Source organism: Cariama cristata, unplaced genomic scaffold (genome assembly GCF_000690535.1).
Source record: "Cariama cristata isolate BGI_N322 unplaced genomic scaffold, ASM69053v1 scaffold8260, whole genome shotgun sequence".
In the NCBI taxonomy this organism is placed as follows: Eukaryota; Metazoa; Chordata; class Aves; order Cariamiformes; family Cariamidae; genus Cariama; species Cariama cristata.
In genome coordinates, this window is record NW_009595204.1 from 52,111 (window position 1) to 79,640 (window position 27,530).

Genomic DNA, 27,530 nt, shown 5'->3' on the forward strand with positions numbered 1-27,530 from the left:
TTTGAAGAGTGCTTCACAGCTTGGAAAGATAAGAAGACAGGTCCATGTTATGTGGACTTTGCTCCTGCAGAAAACATAAGGAGTCCTCAAGCTGCATCCCCTGTAGGTCTCTGTAGCCTATGAACCAACTCCTTCACACCAGTTTCTGCTGATGCCTCTCTGGGGTATTGCTGCAAATTGGACCAGTAAAACTGCAATGCCCTTTCCTCCCCCTCCCCAGTTCAGACCACTTCCCTGGAGACAATCTGCACGCACAACTACACAGCCACTACTGCATAAGCAGCTGAGGAAATACTAAGGGCCTCTTTAAATATTTACTACCAAAGGAAATGTGTTTTGGTACTACATCCCAAGCCTCAGTTTCAACAGTGAAAGTCCCGCAAGGCTTCCTATAACAAGATGACAGCAGTTTCAATCAAAATATCAACAGAAACTTCATTGTAGGATCACTGACTGGATTTCATAAAAGACACCACGTGAAACACCAATCAGACAAAACACCTCTTCATTGATAATATATCCACTGATTGTAATTTTAATACAGCACAATATTATTGACTGAACAGACAAAACAATATGTGTAAATGCAAATAAAGCCTACATACACTATAATTTTTCAATTGGCTGCTAAAACACTTTCCTTCAAGGCATCAGAAACACACCAAGTAAAAGGAATTCCTTGTTTAACTAGACCACTTCTCTCTACTTTTTAAAAATTATTTCCTTGGCTTGGCTGAGCCATTTCTATCAGCTTCCAATTTCTACTCTTTTCTTTCAAAGCCACATCTTTTGCAGTCCCTTCGACCTTCAAATCTCAGGTACCTCCTATGGCTCCAGTGAAGAAAAGCCCCCGAGAACAACTGCAATTTTCAACACATGTGCTGTCCAATTCAGTGATCTTTAAGTTAAACGAGAACTAAAGAACTGCCTTGGACTGAGCCCATACATTGCCCCACTTCCTGCTGTGACACTGACCTCAGTGTCCCATTGTCTCCCTTCTCAGTCATTGCCGATACCTTTTCCAATATACATTTCCCTATTCATAGAACCTTTTTTACTCAGTTTCCCTTGTAGTTTATTTGTTCTTCCTTCAAAACCTCCCTGTGATTCTGTTCCTTTGCAACACCCACATGAAAACCCCTTTGTAGCCCCCAGTGCACCTACCTGATCACATGCCCTTTCCATTCATCTCCTCTTCCAGATCTCTGCTAGCTTCCCCCTTCCACATCTGATATCTTAAGGAAAGTAGATTTATGCAATCGCATCAATGCTTCTGCACACATCTGCAGGCTGGTTTTGCTCTCCTTCTCACCTTTTCTCCTGCCTTCTCCTTTCCAACATTTGAAGCCATTAGCCATTTTCAAACCACTTCCACAAATAGGTGGGTAATAGGTTTCAAGGATAATTAAGTTCTTACATGTTTTGCAATCATGCATACAGTTGGCAAAGTGGGAGCCTCTTAATTTTTCCACTGTGCAAACCCACATTGTGAGCCTGCACCTTATTAGGCACCACAGATTCCAGCAAGATGAAGAGCTTCTAAATGCCTCATTCAAAAAAACCTTACAATTGGTGCTTACTTTTTTTTTTTTCCTCCTAACCTTAAGGTAAATCAACTTCAAGACCCTAATCTAGAGGAAATAAGGTTTCCCTAACACCAGGCATGACAGAATACTGGTTCTTTTCAGATTTTTTAAACTAGTATTTGAGATAAATAATAAAGCTCCTCTGCAACATGAATTTGTTTATACAGGTGTAATCCAGGCTGTAACACACATGCATATATGTATACACTTTTATGAACTGAGACCTAATTAAAATCTTTAGCAGGATCAGCATATTTCAGAATGAAAAAGAAATTGTATTATCTAACATTAATTAATTAAGCCACCCTGAAGGACTGGTAGAAAAAACAGCTACATCAATATAGCACAGCTAATTGCCTCACAGAATTAAGAAATCATATGATTCAACAGCTAATAATACTCACAACTACTGATTGCACATGAAGGAAAATCCTTCCCAAACAATTTTTTAAAATATGTGTACTGTGAAGGAGATGCATACACTTGGTATTTCAACACTATCAACATTTTCAGCCTCATATGCTTTAGCCTCCTCACCTGTCTTCTTCATATAATATTTGGTTGGGGCAAATGATACACAGAAGTAACTATTTCACTTTTAAAAGTTGCAATCCGGACAAAGACAGACTGCTGTTAGTACAAGCATTGCCCCAAAATAAATGTTAATCAATATCTCACCACTAGTTTTAGTACTGAGCTATTTTATAACAATAGACATTGTGAGGGGTTTAAAACCAGTATCTTACTTATTCTAGCATCCTAACAAGGGAAAACATCCTTAGAGCAGCTTGATTAAAGATAATAGTCCAAAAGCTTTAAAGAGAGAGGTAACCAAATCAGTAATATAACTCAGTCTTTAAAAGGTAACACATTAAGCTCAAATAAAAGTCTGAATGCACGATATTGTTGCATATATATTTGTGCCAAATCCATCCAAGATTCATAGTTTCAGACTTTCACGAAACAAACATTTTATTTGTATTTCTAAGGGAACTGCTTTACGTAGAATCAGGGAGGAAGCAGTCAAATTCACACTGGATAAAGGAATTCTTTAAATGAGTGCTCCATTAAACCTTCACAGCTGTTCCAGTAGCACAATGTGGTACAGCCATAGCATTCCTAGGCAGCACTTCCTGACAGGTTTGGCATACCATTCAAACAAGCATAAAGGGAAATGCACAAATGAAGCATAAGAGTCACAGCTTTAGGACTGAAAAGCAACTGACATAAAGTGCATTATTTGTGCGGTGAGTAAAGAATCGCTAAACTCTTTGGTTTCTTTTCGTTTGGGTTTTCATTTGTTTTCCCCCACCATCTTGTGTGCAAACCAGGTTTACCCTGTCAGGATAAGCAATAACCAAGCACAGCTGACAGGACTGTATGAAGGCTCTCACAAAGGAGACTCTAACCCAGTAACACTTTCTTTGCAAATAAGAAGTTATGGGCTTGCAAACAATATTCCTCTTTACTTAAAACTACGAAACAGTCACACCATAAACACCATCAAGGCAGAATAATTTCTAGGAACCTGACACATCAAAGAAGAAGGACTCAGAAAGGTGGCATATATTACTATTCCAGAGAATCCAACTTTCATGAATTAGAGGAATAAAGACTGAAAAGAACACCAATGATCTAACTGGAAGTCTAGAACACCTGGATGACTGTATAAATTATTCTCTATCTCCTGAGAGGTATCACTGGAGACATTTCGATGCCAAGTTGCTTTGAGCATCAGGTAAGTTGTTTGTTGCTATAGCCTAAAGTGTGGTTTTCCATCAGCCTAAGAGCTATGTTAAGTGTGAAGTGGAAATGCACCATACTTTCACAAAAGACTTCCAAGAAAGCACCAATCTCGTCAGCAAACTGGCTTGGAAGAATTTAAAAAAAAATGAAAATAAAACATTATTAAGGCAAAACTTTTTTTTTTAATCCTTCTGGAAGAGAGGATAGATTTTGTGTAACAGGAAGTTAAAATCAGTCTAAAAAGTTTAAGGACATAATCTATTAGTGTGATGACAGTTTCTTTACAGGATGTTATTGGAGACCTATTCCATGTTCCTCAAAATCATCAGCCAACCTCTTCTGAAAATAGCTGGAATTCTCTACTAAGTTTTCTAGTTCCTAAATTAAACTAAACCAGAAGACTTTTAAAGCCTGGCAATAAAAGCTACCCTAATTTTCAGTAAAACTCAATCTCTGACATACATCTGGAGGTATGACTGCTCCAGGCAGAGACCTGGAACAAAGAGCGTCCTTGGATTGGCCATAGTGGAAGTAACTCAGCAAATCACAACTCTTGCACTCCTTTTGATAATTGTGCCTGGGCTAACGTGGTCCTTATAGATTGTAAGTGTCCCACAGAAACATTGTAAAAAGAGATCTGCAAGTGAAGCACAAGTTCTATGGAGTCATCACGATTCCACACATAAAAAAAACACATCATTGCAAGTTGGAGTTGCTGCTAGCTGCTTTTTCCAGATGCAACCTGAAAAACACTGCATAGGGGCAGTCTAGTATGTCTGTTACAATGGGGTGGATAACCCTAATAGCCACTTTATTCCTCCCTAATAGTTTGCTCTCTCCTCTCTCACACCCCAGAGATGGAACTGGTGTCAGAAACCAACCAACCAAACTAAGACTTGGGGTCCAGATTTAATAGTAACAGCTGTGTAGAATAAAATAAAATCCATGTTCTGACTTTAAATACTTTGTTTTTAAAATCTTTCTATCTCCCCCTAGTGGCCCCAGTAGCTTCTAAGAAGGAATATAATAAGCAGAATCCTATTGCTCTCCAGATGTTCCCACTTCCTGAGAAACACACAGTCATTGGCCGGCCTTCATCCTAATTTGGGGGCTTCACAAAGAAGGAAGAACAAACCTAACCAAAATAGCTACAGACTCATAGATCAGAAAAGTCTTAAAATATTACAGAAAACATCTGCTAGAACTAGGTGTTTAAGCTACACAGATCTTCAACAGGACCTTCCCAGAAATCTGAATGAACTTAAAATATCACTTCTAGGAAGCCTTATTTGGACACTAAAGACAGCATTGCTAAAAAAGCAGGCTACCACCATGGCTGCCCTAATTTTTAACTTCTTGGAACTCCTGGGTCTGATCAGCTATCATTTCAGATAAATGCAAAAGTCATTTCATATTTTACTGGGAGTAGAATTGATATGCATGTTTTTAGAAATTATTTTAGAGTTCTTCCCCCATCAACACTAAAACCTGCTAACAGAGTTATATCTGACAAATACAGTATAGCTGCCTTTATAAACATAATTTTACTAAGAGGTAATTCTCAACAGACTTCTGAGCTACAAACAAATTTTACAGACTGCACTTTAATACTAGAAGTGCATAATTTGGGCTCAGTGCACTGTACTACAGTGACACATTAATGCTCAGATGCAGATGTTTCCTTGCATCAACGACTACTTTCTTCCTGAAGTTCAACTACTAAATTCATATTAAGATGCCAAACCCACATTTTTTTTTCAATGTGTTAAACATACCTATATGTGAAAGTTTACTTTTTAATACCACACTATTTAAAAAAATAAATAAATCTCAACTATGTAACTAACAATCTTTATCCATTAGCCACAATTCCAATGAGAAAAATCAATCAAGGTTATTTCAAAATAGAAAGCAGTGGCAAATACTGATCTACTTATGCAAAAGAATATGGTTTTCTACTCTTCCTTCTGTTTTAAAGCCCAGAATGATATGCTGATCTCTGCCAAAAATTATTCGCAGCGAGAAAAAGTGAAGCCTACAGGTCTTCCAAGGAACAACAGGCTAGAAGCAGAGCTACAAATACATTCCCAATTTTTCAAGTCTCAATACATTCCCAATTTTTCAAGTCTTAATACTAAAGTCTTTCCATGAGATCATATTGTTTCTCTGTGCATCTCATGTTAAACACCTAAATAGAAATTTAGGAGCCCAACTTTAGGTACTCTGGTTTTGAAACTTGGCAAAAGGCTAGAAAGGGAGGAGAAAAGAAGCAGCAGTGGTAGCTGCAATCTAGTGAACAAGAGTTTGCAGTTCAGCTTAAGAAATGGAAAAGATTCATGCCTCACCTAAACCTTTCATATGGAAATCATGTATGAGACAGAAGCCAGTTTTCCTCAGAAAAATGAAACACAACAGAACCCACAGCAGTAAATCCAAATAATTCTGTTGGATTCTAAGAATTACACAAAGATCATACTCTGAAAAAAACTTCAGCTGCTGGATCCTAAATAAGACAGACCTTTAAATCAAGATAAGCATTTGATTTTTGCTCATAAAAATGCACTGTGATGCATCTTAGAAAGACATACAGGTAGACTAATTTTAACTTCTTCAGGAGTTTCAATGATCATCTCAAATACCTGCATATTACTGTTGTTGTTACTAGAAAAATGTCACTACAGATATAGTAAAGGAGAGCACTTAAGTCCTGGTCCCACATACTTCCTAGGTAACAGAGGTAAAAGTATAAGACAGTTCCAATTGCATCTACAGTTTCAGAGGTATTTCACTGCCATTTAAAAAAACAAAATGCAACATGCATGTTTACACACACATACATACACACACACACTGGAAGTATACACTGACACCTATATAATGTAAAGTATGATCACAGTTTTGTGAATCTGATACTATCAAAGCAATGAATCTGAGTTACGCAGGTCAAAGTGTTGTTCTATATTAATAATAAAATACATATATAACCTAATGATGTCATCCTGTTGCTATATTGTATTTCCAGATATGTGTAGAGTTGCAGTGCATTTAGAAGTACTGCACTGAAATGCTATCTGAATTGCATGCTGACTTAACAAAAAAAATTGCTACAAACATCCTCTCAGAATTTGTAAATTAATTCTGCTTCCATTTCAATGTCTACATCATACTTTGTAAAGAGGTTGAGATTTGTGCATGTGCATGATCTGGTTACCTGTGACACATTTGGGAGATTTTACCTGTCCAACCAAGCCAGCAGACTTTTAGCTGCTCCAATCAGATCCACTACTGATGTCAGAAAATCATTCGGTAATTTGCGGCTGGTCCTTCCATCATAGTGACCACTCCTCCTCCTTCCAGTGATGAAATTCTGCAGATTTTTGGCAGATGCATTCAGTTTGTGAGAAAGGGTTTTTAGATTTTCTGTTTCCAAACCATAGTTCTGCATTGAAAAAAAGACAAAGAAAAGAAAGTTAGTTTTGCAGCTGAACATGAAGTACCAGGAACAGCAAGACTGCTCTTCCTCCCAAAACTTAACCATTCCTAATAATTAAAGTAGAAATACACCCACTCATTAGTTTTTAAATATATGGCATGTTCTGTTTCTAAAGTGCATAAAAATAGAACAAAAGAAGAGCAAAATTATGAGTGATCTTTTAGCTGGTTTTAAGCGCACTGAGAAAAACATCACAAAATGATGCAGATCAGACGGTTCTCTCAGTAGATCTGATGTCCTCATGTCCGTACTCACACCAATTCCTCAGATCCTGTTAGGCAAGAGGGCTTGCAGAAGTACGCAGTATGGACACTGTGTGACACTAAATTGCTGTTGTTGGTTTCAGTGAAGGAAGCATGTTCATTACCCTATTTTTATTCTTGTTAGCAGTAAAGGACCACCAGAATCACAGACCAGACAACACAGTGTTACCCTGCTCAATGTCTATGTTGCCTTTTTAAAGTGATGTTATAAACTGTGCTTCCATTTAAGAGTCAATCCCTTAAACTTAAATTACATTCCTCAGCTGTGCAGAGACAGAAATAATTACACAGAAATATTAACAAATGGTACTTGAAAATCCTTCAAATATACAAACATTATTGAAACAGCACTAGACAATGCCCTAATTTAATGTTCAATTACCATATAATACCATCAGTGATTTGTTATTTCTAGAATAGATTTGTTTTCCTCACAAATGCAAAGAATAATAAGAGTTGTTTCAATAGAGATCTTTTTTTGCCTTTGTAAAGGAATAAGGAATTGCGTAGACTTGAGCTTATTATTCCTCCAAGAGAAAGATGGGACTTCTGAAGGTGCTCCTCGCCTCAACCACATCACAGGGTTATAACGTCAGGTGCTCACAACTTCTTCAGCTGACGATGGAAAGGGCTACTTACTATTGAAGGTGGACCATTTCCTACCCAAATGATGATCAAATAGGATGCAGAAAGCCTCTCAGCTGCACACAGAAAAATCTACTTCCCAACGACACCCCCTGACCTCACCAGCTCTCCTCCCTGGCCCCCGGTTTGGTCCCTATGCTAATCTGTCCACAAAGAGAAGAGCTGGGAGAAGGGGATATGTTTGCCAATGCTAATTTAAGACGACTGAAGCTTATTTACCTTAGTCTTTTTCTATAGGAAATGAGGGATGGGGGATGATTATTTACAGCAGTTGTCATGCTCCTAATCCAAACCATCTACTAAATGAACTTAATCTCCTCTTTAATTACACAGGGACTGCAGGAACATGACAGTGAAGCTAGCCCTGGTGAGCCCCCAGCCCTCCCACAACGTTCACTCCCAAGCAAATGGGAGATCCTCATGGAAGGGAGAGACTTCAGCACACGGCTTGTCTGCCCTCTGCCAGCCAGCCCCTCTTTGCACTTGTAAACCAAACACACTTCACAAGGGAGGTGTAAGAACAACAGCCATCTTTCCGCAGCAGAGGATGCACTTTGGGACTCGGTTTAAGTGGGAAGTGACCATATGCTAATGGTTGTGCTTTAAAAACCACTACTGTAACTTCTGTGAACGTCCATATTTTGGGCAAGGAAGGCTTTGTGGGCGTGTTTCTCAACCACACAGTTTCTGCATGGGTGCTGTCCTCTGCCACCACGTTCAGTTCCCAATTAGACAAACTGTGTATTTGGGCAGTGACTTTTCCACCATGTAAATATTCAATAGCAATTATGCAACAGATAGAGTTAGGTTATAAATAAAAAATTACAAGATGAAAACAATAAATTGGGATGGAAAAGTAAAACTTACTTTATTATGCAGCTAAACAGCTCATAACTAATAACTTATTAAATCAGTCCAAAGTAAAGAGATAAACATCAGATAAAAATTAATTTGTTTTTGCTGCAGTTTTCAGTGGTTTCTGTGGCTGAGAGAGCATGATGGAGATTGAGGACTGGATAGGAGTAAGTTGAAAAAAAATACCAGGTTTGTTCTTATTTCATCCTGCTTCCTGAGCATCTAGCTCATTTTGGCAAAATCAACAGGGAAAGAAACAAACTAAAGATATTCTGGATGAAAGATACCTCACACAAAATATCTTACAGATCGGCCAAACCAAACCCCACCACAAGCGAGCCCCACGACACCCACGCAACATGGTGCTCTCCTCCCCTAAACACGGGGGCAACAACTGCAAACTGGAGGCTGGACACAGGGCTCCTCACGGGGTTTCCCTCTTTCTGACACACTGAAATGTTGAAGAACGTAATTCAGGGGGCTGTTCCTAAGAAGCTGAGTGCAATTATCCAAATTCCGCGCTCACCTTCAAACCCACAAGGTAAGCTACAGTTGGGGTGGGCACAGGGAAGGAGCTGGCCGGGCCTGGGCGCTGGCGCACCTCCGCAGCCAGGCCGTGCGCAGGGCCCACAGCTGGGGGAGGCCGCGCTGAGGCCCAGGCTGGATCCCAACACCCCTCCTCAACAACCACAAGTTATTTCACTGGCCTCTCTTTCTCCATCCCCTGCTTCGTCACCTTGTCTGTACCCTACCCACTTAGAGAGGTGGGGGCTGGAGTGCCCGCCTGCGGTGCTGTGCCCTGCACGCCACAGCGGGAACCCTGACGGGCAACGTACAGGCCTCCAATCCCACCAGAAAGGAAATCATCAGCAAAAAGAAAACCCGCAATATTGAACACTGGGGACCGAGCGAAACAATACGCAAAAATTTATTCTACAACAGGAAAACAGGCTGCGTTTATGTATATGCTTCTTCAGAAAATCAGGTCCTATAAAAGCTTAGTGGCCTCTTGTTAACATTTCAAGTGACAGCCACTTACAGACGCTCTTTTTCAGATGTCTCTTTTCACCATCAGATATGTGGAAAGAAAGAGACAATGTTAACAAAGTCTATTTTCACACATATTCATCAAGTGTGTGTGTGTTCTTTAAGATAAAAAAAAAAACAAGAAAGAGAGATGTAATGCCTAAGCTACATATAAAATTCAGTCTTAAGTGAGGAATGGCACTGATTTCAGTAAAGCCTCCACCTGTAATATGAAACAGAAAGCCAGGCATGGAAAATACAGAGAGAAATTTCAGGCAGAATATATTTTTGGGCAGCTGTGTTTATTGAAGCCTTCAAGTAGAAGGATCCTAAAGCAGCAGTCAAGCTAACAAAATCCCCACCTTGTTTATCACTAAAATTTCTGGCCTACATTAAAAACAAACAAAGAGTTGCATGTTCTAATATTGGAAAAAAGCTTACTCAAATAATAACTGCCAAGTTTAATCACACTTTATATGTGATAATATACTATTAACAAATGGTTTTCTCAGAAACGTACCACATTTATTTTCAAGCACCGTAAGAAGATAATTGCAGGCAAAGGAGACAATTCTTTGTTTTCGCCTAGTCTGCATTTAGCCGGCACTAACACAAGTTATGCTTTCATTAGCCAAAATAAATTCACAGTCACCGAAAGAACCACAAAGACATCTCTGCACGCTTGTAGAGATTACAAGAAACGAAGCAAGTCTACACATCCGCTTTCTCAACGAGAGGCCACAGTGCAAGAGTCTCTTCAGAGACACCCCACCTCAACAGAAATGGCTCTAATGGAGTCTCTTCTGGCAATCATAAAACAAGAACTTGATGAAGCTAGGCTACACAGAGTAATAGCTTGTCAGCAGGTGTTCGAACCAAAGGTGGTGGGAGCTATTAATAGACATTTTACCTGCTAATTACTTTTCTGTAGCTTCACATGACAGTGTGAATGATGAATTGTAGCTCTTTTCTTCACACGCTGAGAAGCAGCAGCTCTAATCGCCACTACTGAGTTTTGCTTTTTTTTGTCAGTGAGGAGAGCCAGCCTAGTCCCTCTGCCAGCCCATCCTTGCACCGGCACCACAGGGTAGGAAGAGAGTTCAGTAACCAAACTTTAGAAGTAAAGTGAAATTTTCTTGGATTAATTTGATCAATGTTCATTAGTTGTCCCTCCCCTTCCTCCAATTAAAAGAAAAAAAAAATTTAAAAATCAGAGCTCATTTCATCTCTTTCCTGTGTTAAATTCACTTAACCCTTGCTGGCAGGGAAGTGCACCTCACACTGCTAGCACAGTTTAAAAAATAAAGTGTTCCTAACTCATATAGTGCTAACTATCTCTGCTGGCTCAGACAGGGTGTCTAGAAGCTGCTGAGACCTTTAGTTTAGGGTATTTTTATGCTGCCTGTTGCAAATGCAAAAACACCTCAGCTAACTAAAAAAGCCAAGCTCAGACACCAAAAGAAGTTTGGATGTAAACATGCTGGAACATGCAACACAGACATAGCCACAGTCCCATTAACAAATTCGGAAATCCCTTAGAACAGATGTCTCGATCACAACTTTTATGCAACCATGAATGCCTCTACATCTCCAAGCAGAAAGGCCACAGGACTTTGGTTGGAAGGGACCTTAAAGATCATCTCGTTCCAACGCCCTTGCCCTGGGCAGGGACACCTTCCACCAGACCAGGTTGCTCAAAGCCCCATCCAACCTGGCCTTGAACCCTTCCAGGGATGGGGCATTCACAGCTTCTCTGGGCAACCTCTGCCAGTGCCTCACCACTCTCACCAGGAAGAATTTCTTCCTTACATCTCATCTAAATCTTCCCTCTTCCAGTTTAAAGCCATCGCCCCTTGTCCTATCACTCCATGCCCTTGTAAAAAGTCCCTCCCCAGCTTCCCTGTCGGCCCCTTTAGGCACTGGAAGGCTGCTGTGAGGTCTGCCCGGAGCCTTCTCTTCTCCAGGCTGAACAACCCCAACTCTCTCAGCCTGTCCTCATAGGAGAGGTGCTCCAGCCCTCGGATCATCTTCGTGGCCTCCTTTGGACTCGCTCCAACAGGTCCATGTCCTTCTTGTGCTGAGGACCCCAGAGCTGAAGGCAGTACTGCAGGGGGGTCTCACGAGCAGAGTACAGAGGCAGAATGCCCTGCCTTGACCTGCTGGTCACGCTGCTTTGGATGCAGCCCAGGGTACGTCTAGCTTTCTGAGCTGCAAGCGCACACTGCTGGGTCATGTTAAGCCTCTCGTCAACCAACACCCCCAAGTCCTTCTCCTCAGGGCTGCTCTCAATCCATTCTCCACCCAGCCTGTATTTGTGCTTGGAATTGCCCCAACCCATGTGCAGGACCTTGCACTTGGCCTTGTTGAACTTCATGAGGTTCAAAGGTGCCCTGCTCTCCAGCCTGTCATGGTCCCTCTGGATGGCATCCCTTCCCTCCAGCGTGTCGACCGTACACAGCTTGGTGTTGTCGGCAAACTGGCTGAGGGTGCACTCAATACCACTGTCCATGTCATCGACAAAGATGTTAAACATCAAGTTCAATGACATTGTTTGACTCCTACAAACAATCCAAAACAGAGAAATAAGCCTATGGCCCTTCTGCCTACCTCCGTAAGTAACTGTTTCTTCTCTCCAGCCTAGAAAGCTGCTGGAAACCATGCAGAGCAAAAATGCATGCAGTGACCAGTGCTAGCTCTTACTGAAGAGACATAAGATGGGAACTGAAGATTCTACTGTAACACTCATGCTTGGGGGCAAATGGAAAATAAAAACAGTTTCCCCAGGCAGGCAGAGCAGATAGCTGTGCTTACATCTGCTGCTCCTCTGGAGAAGGCAACCATGACTGTATAAACTACAGAAGGTAAAGGTTTATTTTTCTTTGGCAAATGTTTGTCCTCACACACACAAACATTTTTTTAAAGAAGGAAAAAAATGGTAACTGTTTGAAAAGACAAATATTATAGTCTAGATAGCTCTACTGTGTAATAAATTATGTTCAGTGTATAATAAATTATGTGTAAAGAAATGTAACTTCTCAGTTATGCCTGATACCTCTCAGCAATGTGGATAACAATCACAAGGATGAAATCATAAGTTTTCTCTCTCATGCAACTTTTTAAAAAGTCTTTTTCCACTTATTCAGACTGAATGCAGGGGTTTTAGGTAAGAATAGCACATGACTGCTAAGAAATGGATTTAAGATAACCTCAGGTAAGCTTAATTTTGCTCCTCACTGTTTTTCAGTGCTTTCATCTTCCATATTTAAATCTTGAGCATCATTTATGTATGTATTATTTATTGCTTTTAAACAAGCAACCTGGAAACAGTAAGGTTCATACAGTCCTCGGTTCTCAGGAAGCCTGGGGAAGTTTTTTATTTAATAATCAAAACAGCAACACATGGATACCATGGCACATAGCAGCCATTTCAAAACCACGCCTTAAAATTTGGGGTAGCCAAAAATTCACCATCAAAAATTCCAACCTTTATCTTCAAAGCTGTTTTTAAAAATGAACAAAAAGCATCTGAACCTCATTCTCCAAAACATTTGGCTGAACACATCCCACAAAGCATGAGGAAAATAGCTTACCAGTCCAAAGTTGCGAGCAACTGAGAACAGAGCTTGTCATATGGAAGGTGTCTTATGTAACTTTATACCTCATCAGATCTGCCTACAACATACATTTCTAACAGCCCTGCTTCCAGCATCACAAAATGCCAACACTAAGGTTATCTCTCCTTCAAAGAGCAGTGACATATGGGGTAATTTAGAAGTGTACAACACATGATCCTTACACATCTGTTTCATCAACACAGAATAAGTAGATAAGGAGAAAAAGCCAGATAGCTCAAATGACACTTATCATTTACTGCAATTATTAAACATATACTGATTAAAAGGCCAATGGTTTCAAAGAGTGTAAATGTTTGTCCTAAATGTTTACAGTCAGAAAAAACTCAGGTGCATGATACTTATAGTCCCGCAGAATGCGGGAAAGATTCATAATCATCATCATCCCCTTTCCGGAAAAATGTTCTTCTTTTTCTATAGCACAATCAAGCAACACATGAAAAAGCCAAGCCCTGGTCATGCTTTGTAGCACTAATAGAGCAATTATGTAAACTGTTGTTCTTACTCTTATTCAATCAGCAGACTCTGCAAGACCAAGTACTCATTATTTTTTTGTTCTTCTACTGTCTCATAATTTTGTCCCTAGCCAGCCAAGTGCTCTTATTTCTCTAGGATTCAAACTACCAGTTACATACTCAGTTATATGCATTTCAGAGTCTTAAACAGCTAATCAGGAATTTAAAAAAAAAAAAAAAAAGAAAGAAAGAAAAACAAGTAGATTGTTATGAACACACTACCCCTTCAAAACATTTTACATTGTAACAGCCCTTTTTATCCAGTCTGCTTTTAACTAGAGGGTTGGATCTTGAAAGGTCCCTCCCAACCCAAACCATGCTATGACTCGATGAACTAGGGCATGTATTTCATACTTGCCCAAAACTCTGAACAGCCCCAAGAAGAACACAACTAAGAAAAGTACCTAGGATCCACAACTGATTCTTGAGGCAGGTGGGAGGAAGGACATTCACCCTTTGCATACTGACATATTTACTGCCTTTGGCACACCACAGGGTTTACTGCAGTTCTGTATAAAAGATCTACTAACAGCAACAAACATTTTCAATGTGATCTATACGAGCTATCAGAAACCCTTTAGCTCCTTAGCTTTATCGATCTGGTGATGGACTTCAGGATTTCCCCCTCTGCTGTTAAGTTCCCTCAGGCTGAAGAGAGGAAGGCAGATGATACAGAAGCAGAACTTTAACTTGCAAAGGGCAATAGTAAAAAGGGTAAGTAATTTTTCTGCTATGAGCATGCAGAATATTAACAATAAATCCCAACTCCAGGACATACAAATCTCCATTCCAAAATGAAGTCTTCTTCATTTAGCACTATGGTGATTAAGTCTAATATTCACTATTACCGACAAAAGTAGTTTTAAGATCTGACTAGTGATAAGGGCAAAGGAAAGGATTTCTGTGCAAGAAATGGCACAAAGATGAAATTAAGATAAAAGGCATAATTCTTAAGAGGAATCGAATCATTCATGGGTAAAGTAGGTCTATTTTTTACATTCATTTGCATATAAATGTTTTGTGTTAGTGGTAAATGATAAGTAATTTCATGCTGTTAGTGCACACCAATGTTTTCTCTGCCAAATAATACTACTATTTCATCTGTTGCAATCTTCTAGCTTTACAGATTCAAATATACAGTGTATAATAAATTCCTGTGCAGCCAAAGCAGATTTAAATAGCTGGCATGAAACCAGTCCCAAAACCAGTACACTGTACAAAGCAAAAACTGTTTTGTTTTTTAACCAAACTCTGTTATACACAAATGCAGAGTCCCTGAAAAAGTATTTTGCAAATTCACAAGGATTTCACTAAGTTCTTTGTTTAAGGAAAACTTTAAAACATCCAAAAGTTATTTGTGAAGCTTTCTAAATATTCTTATTTTGTTCTGAGAAGATATTCCCACTTTAAGGTCTCTTTTTAAAAAATATTTGAAAAAGTTCAAAATCAAACAAAACTAATTTAATCTTCATGCAAACAAAGTGTACACGATATTCTGGAGAAGCGAAAAAAAAAAAAAAAAAAAAATCCTCATGCATCAAGGCATTGTGGTGATATGTCAGGTACTAGATCGTTTCCTTAAAGATGGAAGAAGAAATCTTTGGCTGTGCAGTCTTTGGTCTTCGTATTCTCCAGGCAGTGAGGCAAAGGGTAGCATTTTCTGGGAAAAATATGATGCCAAGAAGACATAAAATCTAGAGTCGATGGACACTCAGCAAAATACAGTCATACCCAGTTTTGATAAATCAAACTCCATCTCTTGACAAACAGATGATGGAAAAATAATTACGTGCATTTTTTTGCTTTCTGCAGCACAGTTAGGTATTTCAGGAGCTACACGACCTCCAGATGCACTCCAAACCTGAATACTGGTAACAATGATCTGATGGCATTATCTAAGTAATCGGTTCTTCAGTACGCATTTCTCTTTCCATAAACATCACACTCATCTTTCCTCTATTTACTTTCTTTTGGCATTGCTCACTCACAGCCAGATCTTAAAGCAACTGTCAAAGAAACAAAGCTCATCACATTTTATGTGTGGATGAAGGTCTGCTACACTGTTGTTTGTTTATTGATGAAATGTAAAGCAGTCTTAGACTAGCTTCACCACCACACACGTACTGAAAAGGATCATGTTGAAGTTAGATGGGTGGTAATTTTTATAACTGATGAACAAGTGTATGTTTTATTACCTGGGAGTAGCCTGAAGAAAGAGTATCATGGTACCTAACTCAGTACAGTTTCTCCTGTATCTCTACTGCTGGACATGCAGTTTCTCAGCTTACCATTTTTCAACCAGTTTTGAGATGTCCATTATTTTTTGAGATTTTGTCAATATGAATAAACATGCACGCCCACATAAAGCAGGAATCTACCTTTTGGTGCCAACAGCATGATCTCAGTTTCATGTCCCAGTCTGAAGAGAAAGGGAAGGACAAGAGACATGCCTTGCTGGTAACAGAACAACTCTACGAGCATATATCTGTCATGGTGGTTTCTCAAGGACTGATCGAAAACCATGCAACAAACTCATAGCAGCAACGAAATACCATCACAGACCTCACTACTTCTCTCTTTTAAGCACAGAGAACATTTCATTTATCTTGCCCTTTCTGACACATGAATTTTATAAAACACAAAACTGCTCTGAGGCAAGATAATCTATTGAACATGCTCCCACCTTTAGAGACTGAAGGAGAGAGGGAAGAGACAAACCACATTAGTTACATTGTCCGCTCTCTCCTGGAGCACGTTCAGCGTTAGTGATGGTATGCTGTATGTACGCCCCCACCATTACCAGCGAGCGTGACCTGTAACAGCCGTAGCAGCTGGGAAAAATCTTTATTCCTCCTCCTCTGAAGCACCACAGGAAAAGAAAACCTGTGAATCTCACCCCCAGGATGCTTGCCCTCCTGTCAAGAGCACAGTATGGCAGGCTGGCAGCCAAGAGAGACTCTACCAAGACGGACAGCAGAGGCTACCATTTGTTCTCCGATCAGCTCACAAACACTGGAGGATCCATTTGCTGCAAGTGCTTATGACAGGAGGGGAATACCGTGAGAGACCATAGCCACCCACTCACCTTCTGTCAAAAATCAATAAAAGAACATCTTTTAAATAGTGCTGTCAATCATAGCTGGTTCTCAAATATTATTGCGGCAAGCAGTTTGTCTATTTAGCACTGTTCAATAGCCTCTGCCTGGGTTAAGGAGGTCCCATGCTCTCTCCGTACTGGACAAATACGCTTGTTCAGGCTCTCCACTTTCCTCCAGGAAGAAAATGTTGCCCGCTGAACTACAGGCACACAACACGAGCAGCTGGTTTGCCGTTTGCCATATCCACAGCTGACAGGGCAGAAACTGCAAGTGGAAGTTTACCCCCAAAAAATGCTGAGAAGGGGGGCAGGAAGAAAGCAGCTCTTAAAACACATCAGCTATCAACACTGCAGAAGCCTTCTTCATTGATAGCAACTCTGCCTTGGAAACTCTCGCCTGCAGAGTGGGAGCAGGAAAGAACAGTGGGAGGTGGTTCTGTCTCCCCCAGTTGTCCTTAATGGCAAAAACTGTTTAGGTGGTCACTCATTAACTCGCAGAGAATGGGGAGCAGAATCGAAAGTGACAATCCTTTCGTTTTTTAATGATTAGTTTAAAATCGATCAGAGATTATGCTTGCAAGGCAAAATTAACATTACTGTTCCTACCCCATCATGCCACCCATGATCTCCAGCATCCAAATAGACATTAACTCAGTTGGATCATACACTTGTAACTCACGCCAAATTCTATCATGAAACCCCTGTCACACTCCAGTGAAACAGAAAAAACAATCAGATAATTTTCATTATAAAAACCTTGCACAGTGACTACCTACACCAGCGGTTATCCTACTTTGGAGAGTCATAAGCTTAAAGTTCTCCTAAACATACAGTCAACATTGGAGGCTAATCGGAAGAATGAGCAAGCACTAACCAGGACAGATACTTACTGATGCAATTAAAAAAAAAATAAATATGAAAGCCTGTAAGTATAGGACCAAAAGGATTATAGCCAAAAGGACTGTCTCTGAATTAAATTTCCTAAGAGGTTTATCTGATTGGTGAACAATAAATTCAAATTAAGTCCACTAAAATCAATATAACAATCACATTTTTGATCCCTAAGGAGCCATCAGGAGCCAATTGTGAGACTGCAAAAACCTCAGCTTAAATCAGAAGCTGTGATCTGAACACGTGCTATTGTGTTTCAGTGATGAAGTTTTCTTTAAGACAAACGCAGAAAAGCAGACAATGCTATATGTGCAACAAGGACCAGGAAGGCAGAGACCTGATGTATGAATTAATGATGCAGTGTTAGCCTCCGCTATAAATTCCTTATTTTATATTCAACTTAGTTCCATACACTTTTGCCTAAGATAAGGGAGCTACAAAGACAAGTTGTGTTTGTTTGCCTAAAGATAACATCTATAAACACATACCCCAGGAAAAAACAAATTTGAGATAATAAGCAAGGTTTTTTCTGTGAAAATAGGTTATTTTTGAAAGAGTCACAATCCACCTCCCTGTGAGCCTGGAAGGAATGGTCATCAGCGTTCACCCTAACTTAAGTTTCGTCTCAGTTAATTAAAGTATTTACTTTCTTGTTTCCTTTTGTGCTGTACTTGAGAAAAGTACTTTGTGAATAACTCACTCTATGTTCCCTTCTATATCAGTAGCGGTGTATTTTTAGAATTGTATCCTTTCCATTATTAAAAAAAAAAAATGAGTTTACATATTGCACTAAGCGACTTTGCAACACTATTAGAAATACTACTCTAAAGAAGAGAATCTAAAATGTGTTTAAAACCAAAAGTCTTCCTGTATGGAAAAGCTTTTCTCCCCTTGTTTACTTTTTCTTTTGCATTTCTTTTTTTCTTTTTCTCATTGCCTTCTCTTCATTACCCCTCACATCTATGTCTTAAAGATGCAACAACAGGATATTCAGAAAAGCTGCTGCATACTGAGAATCCACAAGCCTTTCCGAAGAGCCTTTCAGCCTACCCTCTTTGATTGCCTCTACTGGGATTCCGCTCTCTTTAAGCTGCTTCTGAGGCTTGGAAAAGTAGTATGCATTAAAAATCCACAAAACACCACTTTAGGTAGTCAAGTACATCTTAGCAGAGCTGTTCACAATCCTTCCTACAGTGGAGAATGCAGACAGTGTGCCCGATCTATACTAACTAATCTTTACAGGCACATACAAAAAATTTGTAAGAAGGGTGAAGTCAGCATCACACCCCTCACCAAGGGGATAATCCCAGTTATGCATGATGTGACCTGACTGAAAAGACCATTATCAAAATCCCTCTGTACGCTCCATCAAAGATGTATGTATTATTTACACATAAGATAATTATTTCAGTATTTAATCCTTTCTATTGTGAAATACAAGCAGCTATGTTTCAGCAAGCTCAAATAATCATCTAAAACATAACTTGCATGAAAGGATCAGTGAAAAATGACATGGTTAATATCAGGACATTTTGTTTGTAAAGGGCAACCGGCACTCAATTACTGCATTTATATATATAACTGTTTTACATTCCAAACCAAACCCAGTCTAGTTCTTTTGTGATTTCAGATAAACTTTTCTTCTATAAAGACAAATATGCAAGCCTTAAATCTCTGATACCAATTTATTTAACAAGCACCATCCTACCAGTAGATATTGCTCTTTACCTTGCCTGTGGTTTAAAACACTAAATTGCTCACACATTACATGTTCAGGAGTTTCTTGAACTACTTAGATAGCCTTTAGGACTATAAATTTGAATACACAAACTGTGAAACATGGTTCACACCCCCCTCCATTTTGCCCCAAGAAGTTTACCAGTGCACAGAGCAAGTCTACTGCTTCCAAGATAAGCTCCTGATGGCCAATTCGTGTGACTCCAAGATCTTCCAGTTCTTGATGAGTAATGCGTAGTAGTTGGTCGCCACTAATCTTCTCTCTCTCAAAGTTCTTTATATATTGCTGTAGGCAATCATCAAGACCTGCAGAAACAGGATGCAAGAAGGGAAGACAAAAGTTAGCAACATTTTGTACTGCCACAGGAAGTAAAAATGGGCTGGAACCAAAAATTAAGCCAATGGAGGATACTTGCCCTATCTTTAAGAGAAGTATTTCAACATTACAAAAATGATTTGGAGAGGTAAGGCAGCCATGGCTTTTCCACCTGTAGACAATACCAACCGCTCCTGAGCCCCAAACAGAGCCCTGAATTCTTGTGGTATACTGCGCTACGAATGCCGATCTGGCAGCCTCTAATAACAGGTATGTTAGCAATGCCTCCACTACGTCTGGGAGGGGAGAGGGGAAGAGGGAACAATGGAGGGGAGAGGGGAAGAGGGAACAATGGAGGGGAGGAAGGCTTGCATCCTTCTCTGGGTGCAGCATTATCAGCAGATGCTGTTAATAATTACAGCACTGTAAGAGACTAGGAACAAAGGAAAGCATTTGTGCCAGAGAGAAATTCTAAGGGAATAATGACAGTGTGAATATGCTTAACACAATCCATCCCGGAGTGACCAGCTGCCAGTACCTCTTAACCACGCTGCCAGCACACTTCTGCTATGGGAGGCTGCATGACGAGGAGGGGCTGCTGGAGACAACCTCAGCTAGGAATGGGTCTCTTCACAGGACACTCGACTGCAGTGCCCCAAGCAATGACACACAAAATGGCAGTGCCATACTACAACATCTTTCCTACTCCAAGACCGTTCATATGCTGCTGAGCCTCCTGAAAGTTCACAGACCATGCTAGCCCCTAAAACAAGCTGCAAAGAGCTCTAGAGAACAAGGCAGTAGCACTGCAAATGCATAAACTGGGCCCAACTGCAGCAGCAGATCCAGCTCAGTGTACCTCAGTTCAGAAACCATACAGAGTCATTCACAGCACACAAATGCTTACTGAGCATGAAAACCCACTAAAATCAAGACCTGGGTGCGTTCCCCATAACAGAGTAACCGGGGAGCAGAAACAGGCCCATTGTGACAAAAGGATCCTAGAAGTGCAGGCAACACATTTGCTCAGGACATGGATGAGTGCAGGGTTGTACAGGACCAGGTCCCGCTTTGGGGGCCACCCCTATTCTAGCTATTCAGTTTGATTATCAGTCTAATGACATGTAGCTGACTACATGTTTTTGCCTGGAGCAAAGAGCCCTGCAGAACGTGAGATAATCCATCAGGCATCTCTTCCTCATCAATCTTTGCCTAAGAGGGCCAGACCAGTATGGGGAAGCTCTGCAGCGTGTGCATCGCTGTGCCAACGGGATAAGGAAGATTCTTGGGTATTTAGTGGTCCATCTAAAATTTGTGTCTGAATAGCTTCCGATGGATCAATATGACTGCTATCAACTAGCAGGATTTGACAAAAAACCTGAACGTATTAATTTAGCTGCTTCTTGAGAGATACCACCTTTCTGATGGTTATCTTCAAACAATCCCTGATGTCGAAGACACCTGCTCATTAGGTTGCAAGGAAGTAAGCACATTTTTACTTGCTAATCAAAATGTCTGAAAAATCCATAGATACATGGAGGAGAAAAGATCAATCTGACTGTTGAGCCCCAGATCATAGCATAAGGTTTCTCTGAAACTGGTTTTGTTGCATTTTTGGTTCTCACGCACCCCTTTTAGGATGTAGCCACACCTCCAAAGAGACTCATGTGAGGAACACATTGGCACTGCAGGCAGGGATGCCCCAGCACCAGGCTGGCCTGCCGCTCCTAGCTTGGCCCTTGGGCCAGCGTCACCCACACTCTGTCCCTGCTGCAACACACCAGCACAATCTTCATATGGTTTTAACTTCTAGAATTCACACACCAAAACTAAACCACATGCAAACACTCTGTAAATCAAATACTCCAGGCCCAAGACACAGGAGCAGGTCTCCAATTCCAGCAGCCTCCTACTATGTCCTACCAGAGCCTGCTGCCTGATTTCCTGCCTCCAAAACAAAGCCATTTCAAGGTCTAGGTTAATCAAGTATTTGGAGCTATGCCTTCAATTCATTTCCATTTCTAATCAAACAGTTGCTCAAATCAGTCATATACTCTATTACAACATATTAACAGAGAACAAAAGCGGTCATCCAGGACTGATCACATATTGCATCTTGCCACACAGCCCGGTTCTCAGATGTGCTTGACTGGCTTGTGAGGAGCTAAAAATTGTTCCCTAATTCTCCAACAAAAAAAAATACAAATGGTTAAACTTTCAATAAGAGCAATGATCTACTAAAGCTTTTATTCTTCTAAGATTGGTTCCCCTCCAGTAAGCAAAACTGAATTATCAGAACCACAAAGACTGATCCATAAAATGACTTGGTTGCCACACATACGCACAGAAAAGACGACAGGAACACTCACTAAGGTCAGCAACACAGCGTGCTGCTTTATGGGGTGCCCCACTGTATTTTTTATAGTTTTTCACTTTGTACTTAAATAATGAATAGTCTGCCTTTGGTCTTAGAACTGCTTGTTAATCAAAAGTAATGTTTCACTGTAAAACACCACAATACATGCATAGTCAGTGTACATCACAAGGGGAAGATCTTAATTTCTCTCTTTCTTAGCTACCATTGCTTCAGAACATGTCAAAGAGCACGAGTCCTGCATATTCCCAAGGCATTTCAGTGGGAGCCCTCAATTCATCCAAATGCTACCATCTCTCTCCTACATGCTAGGCAACACTCATCCTTGCTAACAAACAAACAAACAGCAATAAAAATCAGGTATTCTTCTCTGCCTGACACCTGAAAGTAAAGCCATTTACAAGTCCCAGTGCTATAAGAACTCATTTAGACATTTAAATTTAGGCTGCAAAAGGAAATAATTTCTCTCAAATCTTCCTGAATCCACTTTACCTGTTTGCACACGCACAAGATACCATTATCTTGAATTATCTGACATGAGCCTTCTTGATTTATCCATATTTGTACATATCTTCACCCACAGTCCTTCTTAGCCCAATTTTTTCATCTGATACGTTAATTGCATGACCTGTTTTACAAGCACAGTCCTATATATGACATTTAATTTTTTGAAAAAAAAAAATATTCTTGACAATACATAAAACATTTCATCTAAAAATGTGTTAAAAATAGGACATAGACGTGCTTTTGCTAAACGACTAAAGAAGAAGGCAGTAAGTACTTCTGATATTCCTGAACTTAAGTCCCCCGCTGCTTACATAGACTGCTGAATGCAAATAATAACATTAAAATACTCAACGTCATCAGGTATGAAAAAATTAATTCCCAGCTAGGAGACTAGCAACACAAATCCAGAATAAGACATGACAGATGCACTTAATAAACACTTACTGACAGTTAATTCTAAATAAAGTCATTACTCTTCCTCCTCCTGCTATCTATGTATTTCTGTCATTCAGATGTAATCTAGACTGATGCATATAGTCCATGTAGGGTAAGAAAAATATTTAAGACAACAAAAACATAACAGACAATTGCTTGACTCACCAATTTCGTAAAAACTACAGCCAGGAAAGAACAAAATAATTTAACCATAGATTGCATGACATTTTCAGTATAGCTTGCTACAATTACTTCCCCTCCATCCCTAAATAGAACATCCTTTTAAAGTAATTTATTTCTGTCATTCTATTTCTCAATTAAAAAGCCGCAATTCTTTTTGTAAACCAGACTGTGCACAGATCGGAAATAATAATACTACTTCTACAAAGAGGCCGCCAGCATTCCTCACCCACACCTTTTGTCCCCAGAGCCATAGCAGACAGCCCTGTTCGCCAGCAGCCAGCCGGCCACCACTGCGGTCAGATCAACAGGAGGGGAGCAGCAGGGAGCAGGCAGCGTTCCTGGCTGATAATGCCCTTGAACTTGGGACAGGACAAGATGTACCAAAAATCATCAGGTGCCTGGGGTCCATGGAAGCTAATGGGGAAAACACAGCTTTCTTAAGAGCACTCCATCTTTTACAATATTCTCGCAAATCCAGCATCCAGCCAGCCTCAACATAGTAAGACATTTTTCTAGCTGTTGGGTTCTGTTCTGCTTCTACCCCCAGATGCCCTCATATGAGAGGATGTCGCACAACTCACATACCCCAGGAATCCCAGCAAATAGCTTGGTTTGATGCACTATTCCCTGTTCCTGGCCATGGGTGCGACTAAGGTTGCCTAGGATCAAGCAGTCCTGGATATTTCAAGAACAGTGGCCTCCGTTAAAAAATCAGCTTCCTTATTATATTCTGGATGTGTAAGGTCCCATAGTATATCGAACAGGTTTTGTGATGTCAATACACAAGTAATAGTCTCATATTCAACACCTCTGCTCCTCACCCAAAATAACCCCAAGATTTTTTGTGTATATGTAAAGCCATAGCTGTTCCAATAATAAAAGAGTTTAAAGTAAAACCATATGATGGTACTCCTCTTCCTTTTAGACCTACTCTTTAAAGGAAACACTACATAATGTAACTTTTTTTTTTTCCTTGAAAGATTCCTTGTCTTATGCTCCAGAAATAGCACAGACCTCCAAGGACGCTAACTACTAAAGAAGCACTCCCCTGCCCCGCATGCTTTCCACCTGAGCTGATCAACCACAGAGGCTGGCAATGCTCTCCAGATCCCACTGTACACTCATTACCTGGCCAGTTTGATTGGGGCTTAGAAGAGCACTTAAGATGTTAATACCTTGCACACCTTTGTCAGCTGGCACACCCCTCAGCTGCTATGTACGCAGACAGACTATTCTGTGCACCAAGAGAAAAACAGCAAGTCTTTTCATTAAGTTTAAAGCAAGCTCCACCTCGTTTGTGGGAATGAACAAACAAAAAACTGTAACAAAAGAAGGCTCCTCCAAAAGAAACTGTTTGGAAGAGTCAGTGCTTTTAACATTAAAAAACTTTCTCTTGCAAGTAGAACATACTGGAGCTGTTTTTTTTTCCCCCTACACTGTCATTGAGTTCTACCTTATCTGGGCCAAGTCAGAGTTTATCAAATCATTAACAATTTTTAATGGCTCACGATACGAAACCGGGCAGATTTCTATGCAATTAATTCCTTTTATTACAACGGCACAGTAGAAACTGATCGACAAATGTTTCATTTCATTTTTTTACTCATATGATTTTCTGGAATAGGATTGCAAGATGGAGCACTACCCTCCAGGGAAATCTTCCATGCTTGCAATCTCCTAATAACACAACTGCAGACTTCATCATCTCTCTGAGGTACTGTCTTATTTGCATGTGTCTAACTGCTTGTTTCAAAAGATAACCTAACCGACAAACCACTCTGTCATTCAGTGTCAAAACAGGTTATGCACACTTGTGGTAATTCAAACTCAAATGACCCTTTCCATGAAATGTATCCTGAGGTTCTGATCCCACAATCTGCTCTTCCTCTGCACGCAGTTCAGTCTTTCCTCCTGCCTCTAAGAGACTAAAAAGTATCAAAATAGACTTTTTCTATGGCTCGATCTGAATTAAAATTTGTAATCAGCTCGTCAGATATACATGAGAAGATACATTTCTAAAAATAGTAGCAAATAGGTAGAAAATTCTTCCCCAAATTGGTGGCAATGAATTTTTCCTTAAGATTGGAAAACTACAGTGAAAATAACAGAGCCTGTGTCCTTAGCATCCTCATTTTCAGTTTGGAGTTAGTGAAAGATGATGAACATTACAGGTTTAACTCTCATACCTGAAACTTTGACAAGGGAGTATATTTTTATACCCCCCTGGTAAATCAGAATGAGGATGCAAACTGACAACTTCCCTTGGCAAGTCCTTGTTCTGTAAACCCAGCATTTACTGAAAAGCAGTAACATAGAGACAATTCATGGAATAATTTTGCACAAGAAGGAAAGATATACAGCTTTCTTAAAAAACCAAATGACAGGTTGGGGGCTTTTCTTTTTCTTTAAATAAGGCAAACTAATTCATCTTTCAATCTGAACAGAAAGAGTATCCCTACCTGAACTCCATTGGTTTTATGCCTTAACAAATACAAATTCAAGCAATGGACTGTAGCACAGAATTTAACAAGTCATTACAAAAAAAAATTTAAACTATATGTAGCATTATCCAATGCCTTTTCAGATTGTAAACTATTATTTGCAACATTTTTACCTAAACTAGCATGACAGAAGGGACCACTAAAACATTAAATGTTTAGAAAAAAAACACATGGCTGTCTTCTCCCTGCTCACCATTAAATATGCATTAAATTTAAGCCAACTATTCTTAAAGACCACCTTTGAAACTGCACAAGTCTACAGGTGTTTCAAACTTACACGTTCAACTGAGTTCCTGGTAAGTTAAAACACCGTGCTATGACTTATGCATTTGCACCTAGGCTTTACTAATCTAGAGCTCGTAGGCTACTAATCTATTCATTTCAGTCATACAAAAATACAAGCTTTGTTTCTGTCACAGAGCAAAACAACCAACCAGAAAACTTCTCCCTGTCTCCCATCTCAGCCAGAGCTGCGCCTGGGCACAGACACTGCCGGCAGCCCAGCGCGGGCAACCGTCCCCACCACAGCAGCTCCTGTTTGGGGTACGCACTCGCGTTTCCTCCTGAGGAGAGCCAGAGCACAAGAGGGGACACTAGGAGAGCCTAGGATTCCCCACAACCCGTACGTGGGAGACGGGCATTTGGAAACTCCCCACGTCCCTCAATCCAAACATCACCACAGAAACCGGGAGCAAGCCAAGCCAGCCGCTTCCCCACCTGAGAGGCAAAGACAATTCTCCTCTGCCCACGGAAGGGATGCTCACTGCTTCAGGGCCTTCCGCAACTCCTGGGCTTCACATGTGACAAAGAGATGTCACAGTTACCAGTCCCAAAAGACTGAGCAAAGAACAGAATGTTTTAAGTGCAGTAGATGGCAAATGCCTACTGTGGGCAGCCCGGCGCTGAAAAAGCAATGCCCTATCCCAGAGGGAGCACTGCAGGTAGGATGGCAAAAGAAACATCAGAAGCAGCTTTCATTACAGATTGGGAAAAAATTACAATATATTTAAAACTGGGGGGAGGCCCACACACGACACTAATTGCAGGCCCCGGATTTATGAATGGGTACAGGATTAATGAAACAAAGAACTGCCACATGCCTGGATTACAGCAGTATTTGCAAAAGAGCAGGGCACTCACTTTGTGCGCTGGTTATCCGCAATTCCAAGCTTTAAAAGCCCTCTAACTGCGAAACATACTTGTCCTTCACTCTGTAGAATTCTCCTCTCTCTCTCTCTCTGTATATCTCTGAGTCAAAGACAATCCCGAAAGTATGAAAAACAAACATTAAAAATGACTGAGAAGATCCAAACAATTATTCCTTCAAGCATAACATGCGTGTTTATAAAATATAGTATAAGATTACAAGTTTTCCATATGCAGTTTAGGGTAGATGTATTTTTTTCTAGGAATATTCAACTGTTCATAGTCAAAACATTAGCCAAGAGGTACTGCTAACTAAAAACTACATTTTTAGACAATGAGAGGGAAACACAATACATTTTTTAAAAACCACTTTATATCCACTGGATATATACTACTACATCCAGAAAAGCATGTTAATTTTGTAGAAGGAAGAACTCAGAAGATGTGAACATGAGAAGCAGCAATGTAATCCAAATTCAGCCTCTCCTGAAGGTATTACAAATGCCGAGACCCTGGCTACTAGACCAGAGGTACAGCATCCAGCAGTGAGGTGAATAAGGAAGGTATCACACTGGGCTCCAG

At 40.2% G+C, this 27,530-nt stretch overlaps 1 protein-coding gene across 1 annotated transcript in view; it reads right to left on the reverse strand.

Moving 5' to 3' along the window:
• LOC104162406 (connector enhancer of kinase suppressor of ras 2-like) overlaps window positions 1-27,530 on the reverse strand; it is a gene marked incomplete at its 3' end in the record, with an annotated part of 80,016 nt that overhangs the window by 41,390 nt on the left and 11,096 nt on the right. Inside the window, exons 2-3 of the mRNA XM_009701125.1 lie at window positions 19,629-19,792; window positions 6,569-6,771 (exon numbers count right to left, since the gene is read on the reverse strand). Of these exons, the coding sequence (XP_009699427.1) occupies window positions 6,569-6,771; window positions 19,629-19,792 (367 nt within the window). The remainder of the gene's footprint in view (window positions 1-6,568; window positions 6,772-19,628; window positions 19,793-27,530) is intronic.